At 42.5% G+C, this 25,819-nt stretch overlaps 1 protein-coding gene across 1 annotated transcript in view; it reads left to right on the forward strand.

Annotated features, from left to right (window-relative positions):
- Positions 1 to 333: 333 nt before the first annotated feature.
- The window catches only part of mtnr1ba (melatonin receptor type 1Ba), a 44,959-nt gene continuing 19,473 nt past the window's right edge, over positions 334 to 25,819 (forward strand). Inside the window, exon 1 of the mRNA XM_033976962.2 lies at positions 334 to 523. Coding sequence (XP_033832853.2) covers positions 334 to 523 — 190 coding nt within the window. The remainder of the gene's footprint in view (positions 524 to 25,819) is intronic.

The raw sequence follows: 25,819 nt of genomic DNA on the forward strand, positions 1-25,819 counted from the left end.
GTCCTCTAGGTATGATCTATACTAAAATAAAAAATTCAAATCTTTCAACTGGATAAAAGTTGTAGAAGTGAAGACATTTCACTGCTCATCCAAGCTGCTTCTACAGTTCTTCAGTTACTTGAAGATTGACTACAAAAATGGTGGAAATTTGGATAGTGCCTAGATTGCTTCCCAAATTGACATGTTCAACCTTAACATTCAAATGAAAATTAATACCACCCAATAAAATTGTAAATGCCTAAAAGAAAAGGACATACAGGACATTCTACTGGCTCTGAAGAATATTTTGGATGTGAGAAAAGCACTTAGTAGAGACATTTAGGTGTAGGACCCATGGGGGGTGCTGCGGAGGGCGACGTGGACTCCCTGGACGATGAACCCAAGGCGACCCGGGCTATGGGACATCCTGACTGGGCAGTGTACACTCTGGCTGCAGTACTGATTTTCACCACTGTGGTCGATGTACTGGGAAATCTACTGGTGATCGTGGCAGTGCTCCGAAACAGAAAACTACGCAATGCAGGTAAGAAAAAGATTTTGAGTTTTGTGTAGTTTGAAGTCCACTATAGGGCTGTAGGCTACTAAAGAAATTTTTGGTCGACGAAAGACATGTCCTGCTGATCGATTAGTTGACTAAAAAGGAGCCGTAGCAAAAGCTCTCAGAACTATTAAGTATCTGTGTGTCTGACTCAGACTGCACTCAGAATTTATCAATCTCAAGCAGGTTATGCAACCAGGACAAGTTACAAGTCAGATCTATGGAGAGGCAGGTCTACTCACTGTAATCATTATTTTTTAAGGTATGGGTAAGCAGCAAAAACTCATGGTAGAAATGCAAAATAGGTAAGACAAAATGCCTTTGGAAGATTCTCAGTAAAGCAGCAACATCTCAATGTAGATAATCATTGGTTGACCCTACACCAGAAAAGTTACACAGTGCTCCTTTAAGTGGCTGTGGTCCAACAAACAAAGTTTTCTGATTTGGCAGTAATGAACATATTGGAACATTGATTACCACACAAGAAATGAAATAAGTGGAAACAATTACTCAAAGATATGCATTTTTGGCCCAACTTCAACCTCTGGCTTTCTCAAACTTGTGCAATATCAGTATTTGTTGAAAGCTGCTGATGTGTGTAAAGTGCAGGTTCTTTATTATGTGCTATTTGTCAAGCTTTGAGTAGTTTCTTGATTTATCTTGCATTTCTTGGCTTTGGGTTTAATTTCAAGACATTTAAAAAAATCTTTACATAGGTTTGTATTGTAAGTATAGTGGTTTTCATCTAGGTAGTTGACAGTCTCCTCTATTAATACAAAACTTCCATAAGCTAATAACCCTGTCTTAGAAGAAAGGTCCCCCGGGGCTGCACCCTGTGGTTCCTTTTCAGTAGCATGGAAGAATAAGATTAAAAAAGTCTGTGTTAATTTTAGTCACTAACATCTAAGCTTGTAGTAAATGAAACAGAACCGCAGCTAGAATACTGATTAAAGGTGCACTATGTAACTTTTCTATGGTCTGCCACCTGCCTGTCTCACGAAGAAGTTATTGCTTGTTATGTTCGACAATATGGCATTATTAGCCTTGTGTCCATTCAATTGCAGACCCACAAACATAATAATAATCTCAGTGGAGAAATAGATACTTCAGTTACGGTTACCCTGTATGCTGTTGTGGTTGTCAATCTGATAAATTGGGATCTTCAAGTTTATTTTTATTTATTTATTTTTTGTTTTGTTTTTGGGGTTTTTTTTGTTTTTTTTTGTTTGTTTTTTTGTTGTTTTTTTTGCTTTTGCTTTATCAAACATACATTTTGTGAGATTTTTTTCCATATGCAAGAAAGATATAGTTCAAGTCCTACTGTCAAAATCACCTGTCTTGTGGATTTTAAACAAATATGCCTTTTTCTTAACAATTACCAGAAACCAAGAGAAGCAAAGTTTGTCAAGGAAATTTCACTTATCCCAGGACAGTGTCTCTCTCTGTGGGGTGACCTTGACACTGCTGCCCCCTCCTCTTCCTCCTTTTGCCTCCTTTTCCCCAGCTGCTGCTGTCTCAGCTGTGTAAGTGTGAGATTTCAGCCCAAAAGTCTTCAAACAGACAAAAAATAGGTCGCTGAAAAAAGTTAAGGATTAGCTCATTCCATCGCAGGGACAAATGTAGTTTAATCTGGATAAAAGCTATAGCAGGCCTTCACAAAAAGTAAATATGATGAGATTTTTGCTATATAAGTTAGTTCAAATGGACTCAGTAATGGTGTGGGCACTGGCAGAAGGAGTCATGGTGGATTTTTGCTCAAGACAAAAAGGAGGATTTTAAAATGACTTAAAGTCATTGGAAGGATATCAGATTGTCCAGTAAGGGCATTGAACAGTTGGTGGTTAGATTTTATGCTTCTGGGTTGTTGTTTTTTTATAATAGATGCTTCATTCACTTTTACTCACTGTGGTTAGAGGGTTGGCCAAAGAGGCTGCCACTTCTCTGTCTTTCTGTCCCAAGCTAGTTGTGACAAGCTGTTCACCATCAGCATGTAACTATGGGGTATAAATAATATCAAGAAAGTGATAATAAGCAATGTCGTAGTCCTAAAAAAGAGTTTGAATTCCAATGTAACCATTTTTAACTGGTGTTTGCACCCAGTTTACTTACACTGGATTGTGTCTTTTATGGGCACTTTGAAACATATATACATCACTTGTTCAGTTGTAAAATCAGATTAGTTTAGAAAAAATATTTAAAAGTTTTTATTATTTTTTTGCTTTTTTTCTGTTTGTTACTATCTTCTACAGATTTTATCAATGCAATAATGGCTGGTGGATTTCAACAAAGAGTGTTGGAATAATATTTTGATTGGCATAACATTTAGCTTTATAACTTTATAAAACATGACTATGCCTCTGAAGACTTTTTTAAATGGCACTTATCTGTTTTTGCAAATGAATGTGTACATTGTGAGGCATGTAGTATATTGTCTTTCATTTAGTACTATCTCATGCTTCACTTTTGATCTTCGAAATCTTTGTATGAATTATATCACCCATGAGCAAGGTAATATTCTCAGGCCTGATGCTTTGAATGGATGTGACAGACAGTAGATCTGGCTCTTATTGCATCAGCTCAGCTTCATAAAACTGCTCCATCTGATTCACTAAAGGCCACCTGAAAGTCACTGCTCTGCACAGCACACTCAGCACACGCACACAGGCTGTAGAACAATATATAGTGCATTTAACCTCAGTGGGATTTAAAGAGGTAGGCCAATAGATGATACTCCATTTTCAAGGGAAGACATTCTGTATAAATCTGTATAAATCTTTTTTACTCAATAAAATTTAATTAACAATGACTAAAAGACTACAAAATATACTGCAGTACTGTCAGTTTTTACTGTCTTCAAATGTGAAAAACAGAATTAGATTATATACAGTTTGCAATGGTCCAAACATATTCCTTACATTCTTAACGCCTTCTAGCATGCTTATTCACTAATATATGTATATGCACTTTTCATAACATTTAGAAGCCAGAGCACAGTTTTGCCTTTTACACCACTGCTAACAACAATTAGCTTATAGTGCACCAGCTTTGCATTTGTAAACAATAAAAATGTTTTAATCAGATGCAAATAGAACATACCAGTCTCATTTTCGAGGGATCATGGGAGTTTGCCCAATTAGTCCACATGTGTTTTGTAGACCTGGAGAAGGCATTCGACCGTGTCCCTCGTGGTGTCCTTTGGGGGGTGCTCCAGGAGTATGGGGTCTTTGCTAAGGGCTGTCCAGCCCCTGTATGACCAGAGCAGGAGCTGTGTTCGCATTGCTGACCTGTTCCCGGTGTATGCTGGACTCCGCCAGGGCTGCCCTTTGTCACGGTTCTGTTCATTATATTTATTTACAGGATCTCAACTCTGCTGTTTGCAGATGATGTTGTCCTGATGGCTTCTTCGAGCCAGGACCTGCAGCAGGCACTGGGGCGGTTTGCAGCCGAGTGTGAAGCAGCTGGGATGAGAATCATCCATCTATCCATCCATTTTCTTCCACTTATCCAGGGCCGGGTCGCGGTGGCAGCAGTCTAAGCAGGGACTCCTAAACTTCCCTCACCCCAGACACATCCTCCAGCTCCTCCGGTGGGATCCCAAGGCGTTCCCAGGCCAGCCAAGAGACATAGTCCCTCCAGCGTGTCCTGGGTCTTCCCCGGGGCCTCCACATGCCCAGAACACCTCCCTAGGGAGGCGTCCAGGAGGCATCCTGAGCAGATGCCCGAGCCACCTCAGCTGGCTCCTCTCAACGTGTAGGAGCAGCGGACCTACTCCGAGCTCCTCCCGTGTGACTGAGCTCCTCACCCTATCCCTAAGGGTGTGCCCAGCCACTCTGCGGAGGAAACCCATTTCGGCCGCTTGTATCCGCGACCTTGTCCTTTCGGTCATTACCCAGAGCTCATGACCATAGGTGAGGGTAGGAACGTGGATGAGAATCAGCTCCTCCAAATCCGAGGCCATGGTTCTCGATCGGAAAAAGGTGGTTTGCCCTCTCCGGATGGGTGGAGAATCTTTGCCTCAAGTGGAGGAGTTCAAGTATCTCTGGGTCTTGTTCGCAAGTGAGGGAAGGATTGAGTGTGAGATTGACAGGCGGATCGGTGCAGCGTCTGCAGTGATGCAGTTGCTGTATCGGTCCGTTGTGGTGAAGAAGAAGCTGAGCCGGTAGGCAAAGCTCTCGATTTACTGGTCATTCTACGCTCCTACCCTTGGCTAGCTTTGGGTAATGACCGAAAGGACAAGATCGCAGATACAAGCGGCCGAAATGGGTCTCCTCTGTAGGGTGGCTGGACCCACCCTTAGGGATAGGGTGAGGAACTCAGTCACACGGGGAGAGTTCGGAGTAGACTGCTCCTACAGGTCGGGAGGAGCCAGCTGAGGTGGCTCGGGCATCTGCTCAGGGTGCCTCCTGGACGCCTCCCTAGGGAGGTGTTCTGGGCATGTCCCACCGGGAGGAGGCCCAAGGGAAGACCCAGGACACGCTGGAGGGACTATGTATCTCGGCTGGCCTGGGAACGTCTTGGGGTCTCATCGGAGCAGCTGGAGGACGTGTCTGGGGTGAGGGAAGTCTGGGAGTCCCTGCTTAGACTGCTGCCCCCGCGACCCGGCCCCAGACAAGCGGAAGAAAATGGATGGATGGACAGTCTAATTTTTTCAGAGGTTTTGATCATGAGAAAGCACATAATAATCTATTGCATGTGGTCATAATGTTATAGTTAAATTCTATTCTATAAACTCTCATACTGTTTCTGTGCTCTAAAGGATGCAGGGTACCTCAGGTGTCTAACACAAGATGAATTTGCATCACTAAGACCCATCTTTATGAATGAGCTGTGACTGTGCTTCTCACTCCAAAGGTCATTGATGTATTTTAGGAACAAGATGCCAAATCCAATATGGCTGCTTCTTCTCCGAGCTGCTCATTAACCCCATAACTTTCTTATCTTCTTTCACTTTCTGCGATTGGCTTCAGGGTCTCCTCAGCAAAGCCTGCACCAAAACCTGCCCTCTACAGTCTCTGTATCCTTTCACACCAACAATATTGCTATTGATTCTGTCTGACTCTATCCTACTGAATCCATATTTCTGAACCATGAAATATGTACTGCCCCTCTGATGTCATTCTTAACACTATCCATCCTTACCTATCTCTACTTGTTTAGTAGAGATAGGCAATTCCATAGCTGAAATTATCCAAATGATTCTAGTGAAGGTGAACGGAATTTAAAAATACAATGAAACACTTCATGTATTACCACATAACATCACAAGGTGGAACGTGTTTTCTGTTTGAGAGAAGATATATGCAGGATTTGTGTGTTAAACATGTGTGAATGAAACGAAACACAACTCCAGGTATATTTGTGAAGAGGAAAATAGCATAATATGGGTCCTTTAATAAACATATAAATAAAATAAGAGGGTATAGTGATAGCTGATCAGTATATACATTTATTTGTTTATCTCCACCTTGACAAATGACAGTGGAGCTATCATTTATGCAAGCCCGTGTCCCATCACACCTAATCGTCTCTTCACTGACTTCAATCTGACTTCTCTAATTAAAATTTGTGTAGTTTGTTAGGGCTTTGACTTCCAGAGCTGAGGGCTTAAAAGTAAAGAAACACTTTCCCACACAGCCGATAAGAGTGTTAAAAGGCCTATAGGAGATCTGAATGGGCTGACATGAACCATGATGTAAAGTGGTTATAAACATATTTTAAATGTTTGGTACTTTACATGTTTGGTTTCAGAATGATAAAAATGTTTAGTGTTGCCATAGCAATTAACAATTTAAACTAAAATATGATAGTCCATAAATGTTATATAAAAGCAATAAATGGAGTGGGCCAAATATGAGTCTTGCAAATCATTTGCAAATCATTGTTGAAACTCTTGCTGCTGGTAGTGCTGTTATCTGCCATTGTAAATTCTAAAAAATAAAATAAAAGCACACTGATGTGCCAATTGTCCACAGCTTTTTATTATTGATTACGTTGATTAGGTTTTCGTCAGACAAAAAGACACCTGCCATCAGAGTGTGCTGCAGTGTTTTCATCTTTGTTTTTTCATCATGCTGTTCCTTACATTCGCACCTCTATTTTAGATTATTATTTCAATTATATTTAACGCTATGCTATGGGGTTTTTTTTGTGTGGGAATATGCTACGTTAATTTATATGGAAATGCTACTGCTTTACCTCTCCTGTAATGGAGCCTGGTGATGTCACTTGCTTATCTCCATGGAGATATACATGTTTAATCATAATTTTTGCGCCCTATTCGGGGTTGGATGTGAGATGGCTCTATTCCATGCTCATCTATCCCTTGCCTACTCTGCACAGATGTCTTGTTTAGTCAGGTCCTCAGAGATCACATTTCTCTATGTTTTTCTTGGCCTCATCCCTCAATCTCTGTTCAATGGCATACAGTAGAATCCAACAATCCAATAACATCTCTACAGAGACAAGAATATGACATATGTTACATAATGCTCCACTAATTAAAATGATCAAAACAGTTATAGTTTCTTTTCATGTAAACCAATTAAAATGAACAAGTTCTCTTTTTCACATTTTTAAGACAAAAAGGTACAGGTACAAAACCTTTAATACCAGTATGGTACAACAACTGCAACTGTACTAAGCAGTAGTATTTTAAACAAAAACAAGAGTAAATTCCATCTATAACATCTGAACAAGAAACCAGTTGAAAGTTGGAAGCAAGTTTTAGTTGAATAAATCCACTCTCTTCATCGGTACAATAGGCCCAGGATTGGGTGGGTTATTTATGTGTGTGCATGGGCAGCTCCCTCACCCTGCTGCACTCCCTCACTGTCCTTACACTACAAAGGGGTGGCCAGGGATTACCATTGGCCAGGGATTATTTATTTATCAGGAGGTTTTACTAAAGCAGGCCCCACCTATCAGCAGGCTGACCACAGGCCCAGACCCCACATTCACTGATACTGAAGAGACTTTCTGCTCCACTGGGCTGCAGCAGGACTCAATTTGGAGAAAGCTACAAGGCAATTAAAAGCCTCTGACACCCAAATCCCATTGTGAAAAACAGAAATTACAGACTAATAGAGGGAGCTCAAAACTGTCTTTTTATCTTGAAAGGGTCGTTACAGTAATTTAAGGTGCACAATGCAACTTTTCGACTGGGAGTCTGCTCATTGCTTGTTTCTGTGGATATGTTAATTTGTTGGCTTGTATATAATGTATAGGATTAAATTTATATTTTGCATCTATGCATTTGTATTATGCAAATATAATTAAAAAAATTGCATTCTTATGGTGAGTGGGGTTGGCTCTCCACAGATCTGACACAAGAGGAGAACAGAAGGATTTTAATAGTGTGCACTATGCACTAGACATCTCCACCTCTTCTCTGCAAATGAAAGAAGTGTGTGTGTGCATGAGCCTGTGCGGGTGTGTGTGTGTGTGTGTGTGGGGGGGGGGGGGGGGTGCGTGTGGGGGTGTGTGTGTGTGTGTGTGTGTATGCAGGGGAGCTTTAAGTGCTTTGGGATGTCCTGTTCACATCCGGACTCCTGTCTAATTGGCTGCTTCTTTATGAGCTGTGGGGTTTAGGGCAGAGAGTGAGGGAACTACAGAATGAACTCATCCTGAACACAAGTCGTTACATGCTGTACTCGTCACCTTTACTGGCCCATGGAGAGAGGCTGGGTCAGCGAGCAAAACCAGGGGTGACCAGTCACCGCATCAAAGATACTTTAATAGACATTTTGGGACCTATAAGTGGTATATCCTTTAGGAGTGTATGTAACAGCAATGTGTGTGTGTGTGTGTGTGTGTGTGTGTGTGGGGGGGGGGGGGGGGGGGGGGTATGTATGTATGTATATATATATATATGTATATATTCTGCTCAGTATCTTTTCTGTTCCTCATACCACACTTTTCTGGACAGAGATGTCTGATGTTTTTCCTGAGATCTGCTGTAGCCACTCCTCTAGTTTGGGGGTCACTGCCCTAAGTGCTCCGATGACCATGGCCACCACTGATACCTTCACCTTCCAGGCCTTCTCCAGCTCTTGTTTGAACCCCTGGTATTTCTCTAATTTCTCACTTTGTCTTGATGTTCCCATCGCTTGGTACTGCGATGTCCACCACAATTACTTTGCTCTGTTTTCTATCCACTACCACAATGTCCGTCATCGCCATCTGTCAGTCTGTACCTGGAAGTCCCAGGATCTTGGCTCGATCATTCTCCACTACCTTTGGAGGCATTTCCCACCTTGATCTTGGGGTTTCCAGTACTCCGTACTCTGCACAGATGTTTCTGTACACTATGCCCGCCTTTAGGATCACTGCTGCTGAAGTGTATATCAGCTCATTGGTCTCTGTGATGGTTTCAATGCTGCACTGAAAGCAATCCCTACCTCCCTACCACATCTTCTAGGAGAGTTTCAGATGGTACTTCACTTAGTCTCTGTAGGTGATGTGTTCATTCGGGCCATGATTTTATCTTTCAGGTCAGTTGGTCAGCGTGATACTTATTGGGGCTTCGTACCCAATCGCCGGTTGGGGAGTTAATGTTAACTCCCCTCTGATCTGGCGTCCTGCCCCCCCCCCCCCCCCCCCCCCCCCCCTTGCCGTAGCATATTTTGTGTTATACCTCGTCAATCTCAAGTTGTGATAGCAGTTGGCGTTTGCGGATGTTGTAACACTGAGCTACTAGTTGCTTAGCCATAAGCTTGGACTGTGGGTTTCGGAGTAACCATTTTTCCCACATCCTGTTCATGCAACCCCTCTGACTCGGGTCACTGGAGTAGTAGCATTCCAACAAAGCCTTGTTCTCTAATCTCACCCATCTCCGTTTTGTTCCAGTAGCTTATTTCTCATCAAGGTGCTCTGGTTCCCCAACACCTAATGCAGACCTTCTTTGGCCGGGCGACGTCTGAGCCGGCATTTTGTAAGTTTCATTCGCACTCATCATTGTATGAGGTAGGCAGTAGCTTGAAGGGTCTTGCCCTATTACCCACACAGGTTGTTGGTACTTCCCCCTTGGGATGGGGGATGGATGACTAGCGGTGAGAAATCCTACACCAAGACTGGCCACATGCAAAGAGCAACTTTTGCTCAAGTCTGCAAGTGGATCCTCACAGCGTGTAGCAGTGTGAAAAAGTCCACCATCACCAACAGATTTAGAAAAGCTGGACTGCTGCATGATGAAGAGGACAGCACAAGCTCAATGGTGAATGTGGTTCAAGACAAAAGTGACTCGAAAGAGAGACTGAGGTTGACAAAGTTTTTCTGGAGCTGTTCAATTCAGACACTGACAAAGATGACTTCAGTGGCTTTAGTGCACAAGAGGAAGATGAAGATAGCAACCAATGACTTTTTTAAGTAGGTTAAAGTATGTTTTATTTTCTAATCAGGCATGTTACTGTCGTGTCGGTGCTATTTTGATGCCAAGTTGGTGCTGTTTTTTTTTCTAAACATGCAAGTATGTTCATCCCATGTTGATGCCGTGTTGTACTGCCTTTCAAGATGTTAAATTAAATGAAAACTACAAAAACCTTCCATGTATCTCATGTTACAACACGAAATGTATATGTACAAAATTGATTTAACTGGTGCGGCTTTTATTCAGGTGTGCTCTATAGTCTGAAATTTAATGTAGTGTATTTTACTGCTCAATGTGCTTAAATTGCCTCTTGGGGAAAATAAAGTGATTTTGATTGCTTCATTGATATGTAACGCAACAACTTGTTTCCAAGGCAATGTTATTGCTTTATCTGGAATGTTCCACAGTTTGCTATATTGAGAGGTATCACCACCATAAGAATGTGTGGAACTGTCACGATCCCTGTCTGCCCTGCCTTATTTCTGTCCTTTCCCCTCCCTCACATGTCTGAGCCTGGAGTTGGGCAGAGATCTTGGCTCCTCCCATGCGCACCTGGAAGCAATCACAATCAGCTGCACCTGTGGTGGATAAGAGGAGCCAGGATCCGACACTCGGCACCAGATCGAGTGTCATGTGAATACATCTTGCTTGGCTCAGTTCATGTTTTTCTTGCTTTTCACCTTGCTTATCAGATACTTTTTGCTCCTCACCAGATCCCGTTCCTGGGACCAGCTCAGCTCTCTTCAACCCTGCTTACTGGTACCGGTACTGTTCTCCCCGTCTCTGCCTCAACTACTCATCCTTTTCTCTTGGACTACGGCACACTCCTTGCTCCCGACACATCGTCTGATCTACCGTCATTTGCCTTTTTGCACTTTTGTAAATAAACACTTCCCGAGTTCTGTCTTTTTGGTCCCTCGTGCCTAACGTTACGACAGAACAATCAATATGGACCAATCAGACTTGGGGCCAGATCAAACGCTTCACCAGGCGTTTACGCATCACGGAGTGATAATCGGACAACACGAACAGACAATCCGGACCCTGTTCGAGTGTACCCAGACCCTCACTGAGCAAGTGTCTAGGCTTACCAACCAGGTCGCCATGCTACTCGCACTCCCGCCACCCCTGCCACCACCGGGACCACGGCACCGTCGGGTCCTCTGGAGTCGAGGGGCACAGATCCAGACCCATATTCAGATCAGCCTAACCTCTGTCGGGGCTTTGTTGCTTGTCCATGTTCCAACAACGTCCAGCCCATTTTATATCTGACGCAGCCAAGACACGTTATATTTGTGGATTGCTGAGGGGGAGAGGGCAGAGGCTAAGTTCTCGAACACTGCGTTAGTCCAGATAACCTTTGATAATTTCATGAGTGAGTTAAAACTGGTCTTGATTACCCGCATTATCAGGCTGACACCGCTTCCCCCTGTTAAGTCTTGCTCAGGGGTCCAAGTCTGTGGCGGATTACACAATCAAGTTCTGGACATTGGCTGCGGAGGTGGACTGGACCGACAGTGTGTTAAAGGCTGTCTTTTTAAAGGGACTCAATGATCAATTAAAAGACTAACTGGTTTCTCGCGATGAACCCCCTGACCTGAGATCCTTGATCGCTAGCCAACCGAATTGACAATTGCTTGCAGACGCGCCAGAGAGAGAAAGACACCATTCGCCGGTTCGGACCGAGATACGCTACTCTTCTCCACCCCCTGAGGAGCCCATGCAGCTGGGTTGAGCAAGTTTGTCTGCCGGGGAACGTCTTGGACGCTGCCAGGCAGGGGTTTGCTTGTATTGTTAGTTAGTTAGTTAGTTAGTTTAGTCTTTATTTAAGGGACCATGTACAGAGACATTAAACATAAAACAGAGATGTTCTGCACCAGATTATAGCTATGTAGCTAATTTCCATCTGCAGTCCCTGGTTTACAGAGAAAAAATACAGCAATCACAATAATAATAAAAAACAGATAAGAACTTATAGTTTATATGCACATTCGCACGTCTCAGTCATTCATCCAGTTCAGGCACTCTAATGCACACACATTACCATGCTTAAAATACATTACACACTTTACATATTACATTTAAAACACAATAAAACTCAGTGCTGGCAAGTGTAGTTGTCCCAAAGCCATTTTTTTAGTTCAGAGGAGAATGTAGTATGGTTTGTGATAGTTCTTATTTCAGGTGGGAGGTTGTTCCATTGTTTTATTGTGTTGTAGGAGAAGGCTGTTTGTGCAAAAGCAGTTTTCCGTTTTGGGATGTTACATTGTCCGGTGGTGGAAGCTCGTGTGGTTCTGGAGGAGACGGTGGATGCGCACTGGACGTCTGTCTGTTTCTTATACTTTTGAAGGTTTTTATGATATTTCAGGCTATGGCACATTTGTTTTATATGTTTTTTAAAAGTTAGTGTAGGATCCAGTGTAATGCCAAGGTATTTATACTCAGAGGGGATTGCTTGACCATGCACAATGACTTTTGGAAGGACTACTTTTTTACTTTTATTTGTAAAATACATTGTGGCAGTTTTTTGTACATTTAGAGTGAGACATGAGTTTGTAAGCCATAGTGCTATTTTAATTGTGGCAAACGGGGACACGTTCTTGCCACCTGCCCGTTTCGGCCAAAAGGGGGACGCCCACCAGTAGCACTGGGAGTACTGGTGGGTAAGCATCTCAGCGGAGTTTTTCTTGTCACTGATTACAATCAGCCCTGTCTCTTGCAGGGGGCACCAACTCTGTTCTTAATCCTTCCCCAGACACGCCGGATCTCTCCTCTACACCGGAGGAATACCACAATCTCAAGGATGTTTTTAGCAAAAGTCGGGCACTCTCGCATGCTCCCCACTGTACTTATGATTGCGCCATAGACCTCTTGCCTGGTGCTCCCTTGCCTTCCAGCCACCTTTATAACCTTTACAAGCTGGAATAAGAAACTATGGAGTAGTACATCCGAGATTCTCTGGTCGCAGGCATTATCCGTCCATCCTCTTCTCCTGTGGGCGCAGGTTTTTTCTTTGTGGCGAAAAAGGATAAAACTCTACGTCCATGCATTGAATACAGGGGCCTCAACAACATCACTGTTGAAAATAAATACCCTCTTCCTCTCATAGACTCCGCCTTTACACCACTCTATGCAGCCACCATTTTTACAAAACTTGCATACACTTGGTGCGCATAAGGGAGGGGGACGAGTGGAAGGCTTACTTCAAGACACCATTGGGACACTTGGAGTATCTGGTCATGCCTTTTGGAGTAACCTGTGCCCCAGCAGTCTTCCAGGCTCTTATCAATGACGTCCTTCGAGATTTCCTGAACCGTTTTGTCTTTGTTTATCTTGACGACATCCTGATCTTTCGCAGTTCCCGCAGGAACACCAGTATCATGTACACCAGGCCTCCAACGTCTTCTCGAGAATAAGCTCTATGTCAAGGCCGAAAAGTGCGAGTTCTGCACAGACGAGGTCAGTTTCTTGGGATTCATCATGGGGCGTGGACAGGTGAGAGCTGACCTTGAGAAAATTAAAGCCGCGATTGAAAGTAATAACCAAAAACAACTCCAGAGGTTTATCAGTTTTGGCAACTTTTATAGACAGTTCATCCGGAACTTTAGCCGTGTGGTTTCCCCTGTTACCAAACTCACTTCTCCTTCTGTACAGTTCACTTGGACTACCAAAGCCCAGTCCGCCTTCGACAAATTGAAGGGCCTCTTCACCTACACTCCGATCCTACATCAGCCCGACCCCTCTCGCCAGTTCATTGTGGAAGTAGATGCCTCGGACACTGGAGTGGGAGCTGTCCTCTCCCAGAGGTTTCAGCCCCACAATTGTTTGTTTCCCTGTGCTTTCTTCTCTCGTCATTTGTCTCCAGAGGAAAGCAACTACGATGTGGGGGATTGCAAGCTACTGCCGGTCAAGCTCGCATTGTAGGAGTGGCGGCACTGGTTGGAGGGGGCGGAGCAACGCTTTTTGGTATAGACTGACCATAAGAATCTTTCCTACATTCAGTCTGTCAAACGCCTTAATTTCCGTCAAGCCCGTTGGTCCCTATTCTTTAGTTGGTTTAATTTTACACTTACCTACCGTCCGGGATCCCGTAGCGTCAAGCCATACGCCCTTTCTCATCAGTTCGCTCAGGAGGAGTCCACCACTGAGCCAGAACCCATCATTCTACCTACCTGTGTTGTCGCAGTCGTTCACTGGGAGAATGAAGACTTGGTCCGGGAGGCTCAACGCAATGACCCTGATCCGAGTAATGGCCCACCTGGCACTCTTTTCATTCCAGATGCTGTCCGCTCCAAGGTACTGGAATGGATACCTCTCGGTTCGCCTCTCATCCAGGAGCCAATTGCACACTCTCGCTGTTGAGACGTCATTTCTGGTGGCCTACAATCGACAGTGACACCAGGGCTTACGTCTTCGCATGCCAGGTGTGTGCCAGGGGTAAGGCCTCTCATTCGCCACCGTCCGGCCTGCTGCATCCGCTTCCGGTCCCAAAACGGCCTTGGTCCCATGTGGCGGTGGACTTCGTCACAGGCCTCTTGCCATCCCAAGGCAACACGATCATCTTCATCGTCAACCGTTTCTCCAAGGCAACCCATTTCATCGCCCTGCCAAAGCTCCCGACCGCCAAGGAAACAGCAGACCAGATCACAAATCATGTATTCCGGCTGCATGGAATTCCCTCGCATATTGTCTCGGACCGTGGCACCCAGTTTACCTCCCAGGTGTGGCGCGCTTTCTGCGAGGGTCTGGGCGCATCTATCAGCCTCATGTCCAGTTTCCATCCCTAAGGTCCAACTGACAGACCGAGCGGGCAAACCAGGACACTGAGATCAGAATCAGAATCAGAAGACTTTTATTGCCATAGTCTGTGAACACAGTTCACAAACTAGGAACTTGCTTCGGTGAAAAAGTGCAACATAAACACACTGAATAAATACAAATACAAATAAGGGCATGCACAAAGTTAAAAAGATATGCTTAAAAAATCAAATGAAATACTTAAAGGGAGAAAATATATACAACAGAAGCATCAAAACAACAGTGCAAAGTGGCTTACTAAAGTGACCGGTGTTATAAAGTGTCCAGTTTAGTGCAGATATTATAAAGTGTTCATGAGACAAACAGCAGAGGGGAAGAAACTGTTCTTATGGCGAGAGGTTCTGATCCCAATGGACCGTAGCCTCCTGCCAGAGGGAAGTGGCTCATATAGTCCATGTCCAGGGTGAGAAGTGTCAGCTGCTATACGGCCTGCTCGCCCCCGAGTATAGATGGAAGGCTGCAGCCAATCACCTTCTCAGCAGAGCGCACAATGCGCTGCAGTCTCTGTCTGTCCCTGGCAGTGGCCCCAGCGAACCACACAGTGATGGAGGAGGTGAAGATGGACTCAATGATGGAAGTGTAAAACTGCACCATCATCTGGACTGGCAGCTTGAGTTTCCTCAGCTACCGCAGGTGGAACATCCTCTGCTGAGCTTTCTTGATGAGGGAGCTGATGGTCGGCTCCCACTTGAGATCCTGGGTGATGCAGGTGCCCAGGAAGCAGAAAGAGTCCACAGTGGTGATGGGGGAGTCCGTCAGGGTGAGGGGAGGCAGGGGGGCTGTGACTTTCCTGAAGTCCACAATCATCTCCAGGTTGTTGCTGCTGCACCAGGACACCAGCCGGTCCACCTCCCTCCTGTAGGCAGACTTATCGCCGTCCGAGATGAGTCCGATGAGGGTGGTGTCATCCGCAAACTTAACCAGTTTGACGGAGTCGTGTGGTATCTTCAAACCCTTCTGCCTGTAGCATATTCTTACCCTGGATCAAATACGCACACAATTCCCTAGTGAGTTCAGCCACGGGTATATCCCTATTCCAAGCCTCCCTTGGCTACCAGCCCCCTCTCTTTCCATCGGAGGAAAAAGACCTGGCGGTACCGTCCGCACATCACCACCTTCAACGCTGTCGCAGAGTCTGTTTGAAGACCAGAGCCGCACTACTCCAATTGGGGGCTCGTACCAAGACAGCTGCAGACTTGCACCACACTCCTGCTCCCAGATATCAACCTGGTCAATCGGTTTGGTTGTTGTCCAAGACCATCCCGCTCAAGACCGACTCCTGGAAACTATCCCCCCGCTTCCTGGGGCCATTCAAAATTACCAAGATCATTAATCCAGCCGCCGTACAACTGAAACTTCCTCTGTCTGGCCGCATCCACCCTACTTTCCACGTGTACCAAATCAAGCCTGTCGTTATTAGTCACCTTTGCCCTCCTGCCGATCCCCCTCCTCCCGGCTGGGTCATGTATGGTCACCCGGCTTTTACCGTACTGTACTGTCACGATCCCTGTTCCTGCCTTATGTGCTTTCCCCTCCCTCATGTGTCTGAGCCTGGAGCTGAGCGGAGACCTTGGCTCCTCCCGTGCACACCTGGAAGCAGTCACAATCAGCTGCACCTGCAATGGATAAGAGGAGCCAGGACCCAACACTCAGCACCAGATTGTCCGCGTGTTCATGTGGACACCTTGCTTGGCTTAGTTCATGTTTTTCCTGCTTTTTACCTTGCTAACCGGATACTTTTTGCTCCTCACCAGATCCCGCTCCTTGGACCAGCTCAGCTCTCCCATCTTTGGCCCTGCTTCCCAGTACCAGTACTGTTGTCCCCGTCTCTGCCTCAGCTACTCACGCTTTTCCCTTGGACCATGGCACACTCCTCGTTCCCGACATATCGTCTGACCTACCGTCATTTGCCTTTTTGCACTTTTGTAAATAAACACTGTTCCCCGAGTTCTGTCTTTTTGGTCCCTCGTGCCTAACGCTACAACAGGAAGATTACGAATGCAAGGCCTTCTGCATTGTTATCTTTTTACTTTTTACTCCAAAAACAAGCATGGAGAGAACATGCAAACTTCACACAGAAAAGTCAGCAACCAGTCCCGGCTTATTGGTTATTTGTTGCTGGACTGAGACAAATTAAAATAATAAAAAATAAAAAAAACACTATATTTTTTGTCTTCTGCTTACATAACCTTACAATATATAAATTGGTGACAACTTGTGAAAATGCATTTTTGAGCTTGATGGGGAGGGCATATAAACTCAAAAAAGTGATTCCAGGGCATAAAAAAGGTTGAAGGATTTGGCATTATAAGCAAGCCAGCTAACCAAATGCACATTACATTTTGCTCTCCATTATCACTATACTGTCTACATATTTGGCATCTCTCCCCCTCCTGTAAACAAACCCAAGCAGAAGCCCTGTTGAAAAGCAGCATGCCTTCCTTTCTCTCAGTGTAATAGATGTTAAATATGTTAAGACATTGCATTTGCTTTTATTGCAGTGAAGTGATCAATACTTACCTGAACACTGGAGAGGGTTGTTCAAAAGTGGCTTCATAAAAAATTCAGTATGGCTGCTCTTTTTGATACATGTGCTTTTATGACTACAAATCACAGAGACAAGCCCTTCATGTCGGAGGGAGAGGATTCCTCATGTGGGGTTTTCATGGTTGTGGCTACTAGTGCTGTATGTGATTTGCTACTAGTGCTGTATGTGATTTGTTTTCACCAACTGCAACATCTCAATTGATTATAGATGGGTCCAGTAGTTAACAAAGACATATTAAAGATGCACTACATAACTTTTCCTTATGTTGCCCTGATCCTGTTCCATGGACCCAGATCCTCTCCTTCCTTCACTTGGCTGGATTACCCAATACCTGGCTGACCTGGATGACCCCTACCCTAACATGGATAAGCCTCTTTCTGTCACTTAGTTGAGTGGACCCCTTGAATTCTATCTGCAAATAGAAGCGCATTAGTCCTGGACACATCTGCAGCCTGCCTATCCATGGGAGTTGGTTTCTCCTTCACTGTGGTTCTCCTCAAGGCTTCTTGTTTTTCCACTGGCTTTTTTTTTTTTTTTTTTTTCCTTGCTGAGAAAGAGCGTCTAAGGCAGGGAGGTCATCTGCACGTTTTTCAGAAGGTGTGGATTAAATTTGCGTGAGGTAGTAGATGCTAATGAGTGCCAACAGAAGTGGTGGGGGCCTGCGCCAACAAATTTGCAAAGCATTCTGGGATTCATAGTATTCGAGGTGCACGTGCTATACTGGCACGGCGGCTGGGGGCCAGCTCTAATACATATTTGAAATTATCTCGCGGACCAAATAGAATTATATCGAGGGCCAAATTTGGCCCACAGGCCTGAGTCTGACATGTCAGGTCAAAGGACACAGGATGTTCTGGGGCAGTTATCCATGTCCACCTGCTTTTCCCCACGGAGATATTATTATTAAATATAAAATGTTTCACAGCTGCACAGATATTAAACTTACACAAAACATTCATTACCAGTGTTTTGATTGTTAAAATGCCTTGAAGCATGTAGTTTTACTGTAAGCCTGTTTGTTTCTTAGGTTCTGACCCTCACAGACCTGACCGATGACATGACCTGCTCTTCTAAACTCCTTGTCATTTCAGTAATCAATTAAACTGACTATGTATCCACCACAACCAGATGCCACATTCATACACACAACTATGAAATACTACGGCTATAAAAATTCTAGTGGGTACAAAACCTCAATATTATTCAAAACCAAATTCAAATTCCAAAGGCAATACAAAGCTACTGGTGCGCCACTTGCCTCTATTTTATTGCGGCTGTGGGCTGCACTTGTCACCAAACAAAGTCAATAGACATTGGAAGCGCTGATGCACAAAATGCAAAAACATGTTTTTTTCCAGGCGTCGCCTGGCAACACCGTGCAAAATACAAACTTGGCCCCTTAGACTTTTGTGACGTGAACGACTCAAAGAGTCACTGTGCCAAATTTCACGTTCCTCAATGAGGCTAAGAAGTTGTTCTTATGAGACTTTGAAATGTACAAAAATTTGGAAATTTTCCCATTAGCATAACATGGGCTCTTTCACATATCGTCATAGCAACAAAGTGAAAAATATGACATGGTTCCAATTGACTTTTCTGATCAAGATGACATGAAGAGTCATTGTGACAGTTTTCACATTATTTCATGAAACTAGTATTTTTTGAATGAATGGGAAAATTTGGGAGCATTCCCATTAGGATAACATTGGCAGTTTGGCGCATCGCCATGGCAGCATGTCCAAAACAGCCCATGTTATTGTAATGGGAAATTAATTTTTGTACATTTCAAAGTCTTATAACGACTTATTACCTTCAATGAAGAACGTGACATTTGCCACAATTATTCTTCACATCGTCCTCATCAAAAAGTCTGGGGGGCCAAGTTTGTATTTTGCACGGTGTTGCCATGGCGATGCCTGGAAAAACCCATGTTTTTGCATTTTTTGCATCAGTGTTTCCAATGTCTATGGACTTGGTTTGGTGACAAGTGCAGCCCAAAGCCACAATAAAACAGAGGCGCCACCCACGGGGAGTGCTGGGTCGGCCGAGTGCGAAGCATGGCCCACGAGCCTTGCGGCTTTAATTATTATTACTATTTCCTATTTAATCTGTTGTACCCCTCTTTCAGCACTCAGACAGATTTTATTTCATTAATTTGGGTCTTACTCACTCCTATTAATCCCCCCCCAAGGGCCCCAAACTCAACTCATACTCACTCACGGATTTCTAACTCCGCCTCTGAATATCAGTGCAGATTACATTTACTGTTAGTCCACTGGTGGCTCCCTCAAACAGAACAAATAACAGTTTTATTGCTTTTGTGGCTCTCGTCTCATTGACTTCGCTCTCTTCTCATTAAAGTTTAAAGTCAAACGCTGCAGGTGAAGCTATAATGGGAACAGTCAGATGGACACAGAGATACAGTGATAGTCATGGTCTCCAAAGCAGTGGGCCAAATAGTGAATGACCCTTTAGACCTGAGATCAGAGAAGCCAAGTGATGAATGCATGAGTCAATCACTTTTCTCCTTGCATTTAAAAATGTGTCTATTTAATTAGTCAGGGATATAAATGAGAAAATGTGTTTGATTTCATGGATATTAAAGGTGCACTATGCCTTTTCTGCTTGTGTCCACAGAGATTTTATTGGTTGATCTGGTCATGTTGATCTGGTCACAGTATGGCATTAAACCTTAATAGCTGTTTGATATTAGTTGTTTTTATTGCCCAAAAATACTTTGGAAAACATGCATTCTTATCATGAGCACGGTCACCTCTCTCCACAGATCTGATCTGTAACTTGGTTTGGTAATGTCGCCTCTTTGTCTCCATGGTTTACTGTGGAGTTTACAGGCAAAGGTATAACAACTCCATGGAGACAAGCAGATTGCAGATCCTTCACCAGAAAAGTTACAAAAGTGCACCTTCAACCTTCAAGCTCTTGTCTCACAATAAGAAGGTCCAAGGTTCGGCCAATAAACAAGCTGTATTTTTCAACAATGGCAGTAAAGTACAAAAGAAAAACCAAGATACAAATATACAATCTTGTATTTTATTTTGACATGGGTTTTACTCCAGATGTCATTCAAGATGTAGCTTTTTTCATTCATCTTAAAGGTGAGCTTTAAGCAATGGTATAACTGTATGTCTACATTCCCAAAGCTTAAAATGCACTGTTCCCCCTTGTGATGTCATGTAGTGTTAATTTTAAAGTTAACAGCTACCTTCTCCCTTTTGTTCAGTAGAAATGGGCAATTCCAGAGGTGAAATCATCCAGATATATCTAGTGAAGGTGTATGGAGTTTAAAAACATAGTGGAGCCCTTCCTCTATTATCATGACAATATGGACAATATGGACTACTTAATGTACTGCACAAAAATACACTTGGTAAATTAGAAGCTTTTGGGGAAACCACAATATTCCAGATGGTTAGTTTTAGTGTCTGTGAAAAGCAAGATTGGCCTACAGGGATATGCTGCTGCCCATGCACAATCCCAGCTGAGCAATTAAATCTAGGTTTGACCAAAACCACCCTAAATACTGTTTCAACCATGCTGCATTTAAGGACATTGCGGAGAAGCCAGAGAATTTCAAAACAAGTACATTTTGGATTAGAAGTAATGGTGCATATCCAAGGCATTTGAACTGTTGGATAAGTTATATATTGTGTTTAGTGTTTTTTACTTATTATATTATTTAATTCAAATTTTAAGATGCACTATATGTAACTGTCTTATTTCCATGGAAACATATCTGCTTTGCTTGGAATCTATCTCAGTATAACATTGCACTTCTTGCATTCATTCAATTGCAGCTGTCTCATTGTAAAAACAAACAAAAAAACACACATGTTGTCATAGGGTAGATAAGATTACAGTAATGCCACAATGAGGAACATTACTCAGAAAGCTACAAAAAAAAAGATATTTAAATTGTTTCTGTTGGCATTTTGTGATTTTTTTATGCTGTGGGTTCATTTCGTGCGGCACTTTGGAAATTTTGTCTCTGTGAAATATGCTATAGGCCTATATAAATAAATATGGTTTGGATTAAGTGCACATGCACAAGTCTATACATAAATAACTATAATTAATCATTAGTCATTAGTCTCACCTCCCAATGTTTATGGTCATTATTTCTGTGTCTTGTCCGCTCACCCACTCAGCAGTCTCTATGTGCATTATCTCAGTGAGAGGGCGTTTTAATGAGATGGACCCGAGCCAGCAGCATCTCCTGTGTAACTGTGGTTCTCCACCAAACACACACAGAAATCAGGCTGACAACTGCTCAATGAACTCTATGACTGCGTTCATTCAGATACAGTCTATGGAGGAATGTTTGGCAGTTACCACAGTGCCACAATGCACACATTAGCAAACCTGATAAGTTTTTAGATTGTTTGAAAACTCAAAAATAAATGCAAGATGTAGTGAGGTTAGATGTTCTGAAGAGCTGTGATTTGAGCAGTTGTGGAAGGTAACGAAGTATAAGTAGTAAAGTACTGTACTTACATAGAATTTTTAGGTATCTGTATTTTACTTAAGTAAATTTTACAGTGGGTACTTTTTATTTTTACTTCACTACATTTGAGGGCAGGTATCTGTACTTTCTACTCCACTATATTTTTGAACAGGACTGAAAGTAAAAAGTACTTTTCATATGATTTGAGGGGTTATTTTTACCAAGTTCATGCTAATATTTTGAATAAATGTTTTAAGTTCAAGCTTCAGCTTTGAGCAAACAAAAATAAATACACAAAATTCATGAGAAAAAATAAGAAACTGATTGATTTTTTTACTCAATATCACTACATTTAACACTTAAAACATTAGAGTGAAATACTTTCACTTTTTACTCTAAGAGTACATTTTTAAACGAGTACGGAATCCTTTTTTTAATATTATTTATTTATAACTTTTCTTCCTTTTTTTTACATACACCATGAAACACACAAACGAACAGTACAGGTTACAGACTGGTCCAGAAGACATCTATATATAATATTCCGATCTAGGATCCATAAAAGTGTGTAGTAGTTCAAGTCCAAAGTGGCTGTCCATTTGACTCTATTTGACACTTAAGTCCAATTGCTTCCAGTGGCTTCTTCCATCTGTCCGTGAAGAGCTGAGAATTTCCATCAATATAATATCCAAGTTTGATCATAGACAAGAGGTCAGACATCAGAGATCTCCACAGGGAGGATCATCCCCCACCCACTTTACCATAATACTCTTCCTAGCCATCATTAAGAATGATTGAACAATATGCTCATTTTGTGCCAGTGAAGGAGGAATATGTCCCACTAAACACATCAATGGGTTTCCTACTACCTGCTGACCTATAGCTTTACTAATATTGGCACAGACTTCATTCCAAAATGTTTGGATGTGAGCACATTCCCATAAACAGTGGTACCTCGTGCCCACATGATTTTTACACTTAAGGCAATTTGGCGATGTACCCCCATTGTACATACTATAAATATTTGGCAAAATATATACATTATGCAGAATATTGTACTACTGTTCTTTAAACCTATTACAAAGGGAGATTTTAGATGGTAAGGTTAGGATTTTGTCCCATTGCTGTGAATCAATTTCACATTTAAGCAAAATTCCCCAAGATTTCCTTAACCATGCCAATTTATCCAGACTAAGGGAATATATTTCCAAATAAAACTTAGATATAAAATGTTTATGCTCTTTATTATTAATGAGAAATACCTCCAGATGATCCAACTCTGGTGTAAGCTTAAGAGATTTAGCCTTTTGCTGTACATTGCCTTAATTGCAAATATTTATAGAAATCCTTGTTTGGTAAAGAATATTGAGATTTCAGGAATTCAAAAGATTTGAATTCTCCCTTTGTAAAGAGGTCAAGAAACCTATGAGTCTCAGCAATGTGCCATCCTGTACAACATGTTCCTATAGTTTGTGACAATAGGTTCGGATTATTTATCAAAGTCGATAAAATGTGGAATGACTGGTTGCTTTTAAACAGTTTTCTTAGTCTTCCAACGCCCATAGGGTATTATACAGTAGAGGATTATTTTTTACTGTATCTGTTGCACTGGTTAGCTTACTTTCTAACAAGTTGATAGGTGATGATGGCTTGCACAAAACAACCTCAACATTCAATCAGGGTAGGTCTGCATTTTCATGTATCCAGGCAGAAATAATCCCAGTTTGCATTGAAAGGAAATAATATTCTACATTAGGTAGGCCCCATCCTCCTTGTTCTCTGGGCAATTGAAGTGTCTCTAACTTGAGCTTTGGTTTCCTTCCTGCCCAAAGGAAGTCCACCATTGCTTTGTTAATTACTTTTATATCTTCAGACTTTAAAATCACAAAGAGCATGCAAGTAGGGTACAATATTTTGGGTAGAATAATCATTTTTATAAAATTAATTCATCCCAGGAATGAGATTGGTAGAGCCTTCCATCTTGTCAACATCTCACGAAGACCCACAATCATTCTATTAATGTTTTCCTCGTATAAAAGACTCAATGTTGGTGTAATCTTAACTCCCAGGTATATAAAACCTGACGGCTCCCAGCGAAAGGGCTTAATATATATAGGCTCAACATTTCCTGAATCTGCCAGAGTCATAATAACAGATTTATCAAAGTTCACGCTGGATATAAGGCCAAACTCCTCAACACAGGTAATCAGTACTGGTAGAGATTTAGAAGGATTAGTCAATGTCAGGAGAATGTCATCTGCATACAACAGTATTTTATGCTCTTTATCCCCAATTGTGACCCCATGAAGATTTGGATTTTGTCTAAAGGCCATAGCCAGGGGTTCAATGGCCAAAGCGAACAGTAATGGCGACAAGGGGCTGCCCTGAGCTGTACCCCTGCCCAGTTCAAATGGAGGGGACAGCAGGCCATTAGTTAAAACAGAGGCTGCTGGTGCTTTGTATAGTAATTTGATCCAATTCACAAAATTTGGTCCAGAGCCGAATCTTCCCATTATTTCTAAGACATACTCCCATTCAACTCTGTCAAACGCCTTTTCGGCATCCATAGAAACTTCCCTTCATTATCGTTGCACTCTAGAAACAATGTTGTTTGCTCTGTTATGAATTTCACAAATTTATCATCTAAAAAGAGCAGTGTACTCATTCTCCAAGACACAGATCGCTCAATCATCCGCAAGGGCTGCATACTGAGGAATACAGGGGCATGATCAGAGAGACCCATAGGACCTATAGTTACCTGTTCGGCAAGTTGGCATATAAGCTTTGATAAGAAAATATAATCTATACAGGATGCCGACAGATGAGGATATGAATGGAAAGTAAAATGTTTCAAGAGTGGATTATGATGCCACCAAATATCAACAAGATCTACCTCATTAAGAATTTGCAAAAGTGCTCTAGAATTCCTGGTTTGAGTAGATTGTGGAGGAAGTGTGTCCGACTCTGAAGACAACACACAGTTAAAGTCACCTGCTAGTATTACATTATGACATTCCATGTCCACCAATTGCCCAAGTAACTCTGTATAGAACTCCTCATCCTGTAGGTTTGGGGTATAAACATTACCAAGAAGAACATTCTCCCCATATAACACACCTTTTACAAAAATATACCTTCCTTCTTTGTCCTTATGGGTGACTATAGCAGTAAATGGGAGATTCTTATGTATTAAGGTTAAAACACCTCTTTTATTTGTAGAGTAAGACGAATAGAAAACTTGACCCACCCATTCTCCGCAGTACTCCCTATGCTCGTCATAAGTAAGATGAGTTTCTTGCAGGAAAGCAATTTGGACTGAATCTTTTTTCAAGGTATTCAGAATGGACTTTTTTTAACCACATAATTGGACCCCTTTACATTCCAAGTGCTTATCTTTAGTGACATATTAAATATAATTTATATAAATATAGTTTGTTTGGTTTTTTTTGTTTTTCTTTTTTTACTTGCCAAATATACACTAAACCAGCCTGCAACCCCAAATATAAACTCCACAGAACTAGTACCAGGCAAAACCTCAACACAAGGCCTGGACCAAACAACCCTCTCATAACAGATGAGATAAAAAAAATAATAATAATAATAAAATAACAAATACGAATAAAACAAAACAAAAGCAACGATCTAGGTCAGGGGTGCCCAATACATCGATCGCGATCTACCGGTCGATCGCAAAGGTAGCACGAGTAGATCGCGAGACATTCCCCAAAAAGTAGACGCCAGGCGTTTGTACACGCATGCGTCTGCAAATGCGCCAAATGTGGCCAAACAAAATCAAGCTATCGCATTATCTAGTTAGCTCCAATTTGTTTTTCTATCTAAACTTAATAAATTATATAAAATGAGTGCGGGAGCTGGACCAAGTAAGAAGCCAAAAATCTACCACTTTCATACGGAATGGGAGGAGGACTATTTTTTCACAATGTCATATTCGAAGTGCGTTTACCTCATTTGCCAGTGTACTGTCGCTATCCCAAAGAAAGGAAATGTGGAGCGGCATTTTCGGACTGTTCACAAAAGCTATGACACTAACTTTCCTCCAAAAAGTGAGCTGAGAAAGAGAAAGGTGAA

Source organism: Periophthalmus magnuspinnatus, chromosome 13 (assembly GCF_009829125.3).
Source record: "Periophthalmus magnuspinnatus isolate fPerMag1 chromosome 13, fPerMag1.2.pri, whole genome shotgun sequence".
Taxonomy (NCBI): Eukaryota; Metazoa; Chordata; class Actinopteri; order Gobiiformes; family Gobiidae; genus Periophthalmus; species Periophthalmus magnuspinnatus.